Source organism: Monopterus albus, unplaced genomic scaffold (genome assembly GCF_001952655.1).
Source record: "Monopterus albus unplaced genomic scaffold, M_albus_1.0 scaffold40.1, whole genome shotgun sequence".
NCBI classification, from domain to species: domain Eukaryota; kingdom Metazoa; phylum Chordata; class Actinopteri; order Synbranchiformes; family Synbranchidae; genus Monopterus; species Monopterus albus.
The window spans coordinates 4,349,386-4,352,179 of record NW_018127920.1 but is presented as its reverse complement, the minus strand read 5'-3'; the positions used below and the strand labels follow the sequence as shown (position 1 = coordinate 4,352,179).

Here is a 2,794-nt window from a genome sequence, read left to right as displayed (position 1 = left end):
AGGGGGGGGGGGGGAAAAAAGCAGCTAATGACCCTGCCAGAGGGGCTTTCCAAGATCCCACTGCAAAATGCCTGGATCACTAATGTGCACATAGTTCATCATATAAAATGTGTAATTTGAAGTTTGGCTCCACAGATGTTATGAAGAAATAGTTCTTTTTGACGACAGACAGAACCCAGCTAGTCATGGGTAAAAATGCCCGTCTGACTGAGCTCTGGCTGCAGCCAGCACAGCTCATGACAAGCCATAAGTCATATATGACTTAATGATAGAGGCTAAAGGAAGAATAAGGGGCCTATCTGCTCAAGTGTGATATCATTTCTGTCTGCATCACCGCCTCTCTTACATTAGTCATAATAGTGGGCTTTGCACTTGATACGTGATGGAAAAATGAGTGAGAATCTTTCTCAGGTTAATTCCCACGCTGGTCGTCTGGCTCTGGCCTTCAGGTACAAACACTGTCATTTAAAGATTACATCCAAACACTATTATTTGTCTCCACCCAGATGCACTTAGACGGATAAATTCCTGTTTACAGATGGTTTGATATCACAGCCGCTCACTAAGATCACACTGTGTGTAGCGTTGGTCCATTTTCTTAAGACATTTCTGTTCTTTTAGTACCAATCACATTTACTCAGCCAAGTTTTCCAACTGTGTGCTGCGATAGTATTCATCCATAAATGACATGTACAAATTGCTGTAACATCTTTTGACAGCTCTTTCTCCCCAGAACTCTTTAATAAATCTCTCCTTATCCTGTCACTCTCTGAATTATCACCAATGCTCCACTGGGGCGCTCCTCTTGCTTCTTCTGTTCCCTTTCTAAATGCTCATATTGAGTTTTTCTCTCTCTCGTTCTCTGCCTTCTCTCTTGACAGATGATAGACAAGAGACCGCATTGAACCTGTCTACCAACGGCATTAGCAGCATCAACATGTCAATAGAAATAAATGGAGTTGTCTACACAGGTAAAGAGAGGGGCCGTTTGCTGATGTAATTGCAGGCAGGAAATTCAATAAGTTATAGCAGCACCCTGGTGCTTAGTCCTCTACGCAATTTGATGTCTTTGCTATAAAATCCATCGTAATGAAGTGGCAGTCCAATAGAGTTAAAAAAGTTAAATATCTCAAAATTGGGCCTGTGGATTGGAGGTCGATAAGGCTTATTGTCTTATGTGCCTGCCTAGTGTGTGTGTGTGTTTGTGGGTGTGTGTGTCTGTGTGTGTGTAAATGGAGGTAGTCTGTGTATTAAAGAAAAGAAAGCTCTCCACTTTAACATACAGTAGGCCATTCATGTCAAAGTATAAGGTGACTGTGACGTCCTATCTGACAGTGGTGACTTGATCCAGGTCATTCTCTCACAAGCTGAATCTCATGTCTCTGCATTTTAGTCTGTAGATAAGTGTATAAGTCAAAACACAGACAAGTGACAAATAAAAAGAAAAACCCAACACAAAGAGTGTCAGTGAGGTGCTGGCCCATCACGTGGCACCAGATCAGCTTCAGTGCACCTTGGCATTGACTCTCCGAGTCTCTGAACTCTACTGGAGAGATGAACACCATTCTTCTAACAGATATTCCCTCATGTGGTGTTTTGATGATGGTGGTGGAGACGCTTTCCAACACATCACTCCAACATCTCCCATAGCTTTTCAACAGGGCTGAGACCTGGTGACTGGGAAGGCCACAGCATCTGATTCACATCATCTTCATAAACTATTCGTTGTCCACTCGTGTCATCCTGGAAGAGACCACTCCCATCTGCATAGAAATGTTTCCCCATAGGATAAAGGTGATCACTCAGACCTACTTAGTACTGATTTTCAGTGACCCTTCTCTCTAAGCGGACAAGTGGACCCGATCCATGCCAGAACCTGCATTCATTTGTTCAGGTTTTTCCTTTAATTTGTCACTTGTCTGTATATCAGGTAGTTCTGAAGATGATTTATATTGAGAATAATACTGCAAGTCCTTAAACAGCCATAAATGTCTTCAATTCAAAGGTGCATAAGTTATTAGCATTTCAAATTTTTTTCATTTATTTGTTTTTTTATCAGAATTATCCAGTTTCTTTAGCAGAAGAATCAAATGTTCTGATGACCTGTTACAATTAAACAGTGTCAGTTTTGTGTGAGTTTATTACCCTAGTCACAAAGGACTTTACAGTGTGTGCAACATTCAATGAAAAGAGAGAATTCTCAGGAAAAACAAGAGAGGGGAGCCCTTCATCCAGGAAAGATGTCCAGCAGTGTGTATGCAATAGATCTTCTACTGTATATACAATATAGAGTGGACAGGGGTAGCAGTAAAGCTAGACAGAATGATTATATTAAAGAAGTAAATGGTATGTACAGTTAAATAAACCTTGTAATTATGCTAAACCTAATCATACATTAAACTGATCAGCATGGAAAGACCTGTTCTATATAAACTGTAGTTGCCATATTAGTAGTAATACTACTGTGTTTTTAGAACTCAAGGATCAAATTATTCTGACAACTTCCATGCTAGAGCGATGTTCGACATGTAAGGGAGTGGGAATGTCAGTCACTGACTGGGGTAACCACAGGAGGGGTGTCCTGAGTTCTGTTGTTTTTAAACATCTGCAGTTTATTACCCCGAATAGTAACAATAATTTCTTAGATAAGTTTAAATTTTCTGCAAGTAGAAATGTTGGCTGCCTGGGAGGTATTACAGTGGTGTGTAGCAGTGTGATATCATTTGTAGTAAACAGATTAAAACACATAATGCTGACATGTTTGTTTTTTTTTCTCTTAAGAACTGACTTAGGC

At 40.3% G+C, this 2,794-nt stretch overlaps 1 protein-coding gene across 1 annotated transcript in view; it reads left to right on the top strand.

The window, feature by feature from the left end:
* arid3c (AT rich interactive domain 3C (BRIGHT-like)) overlaps positions 1-1,000 on the top strand; it is a 99,104-nt gene extending 98,104 nt beyond the window's left edge. Inside the window, 1 exon segment of the mRNA XM_020599133.1 lies at positions 882-1,000. Coding sequence (XP_020454789.1) covers positions 882-1,000 — 119 coding nt within the window.
* The last annotated feature ends 1,794 nt before the right edge of the window (positions 1,001-2,794 follow it).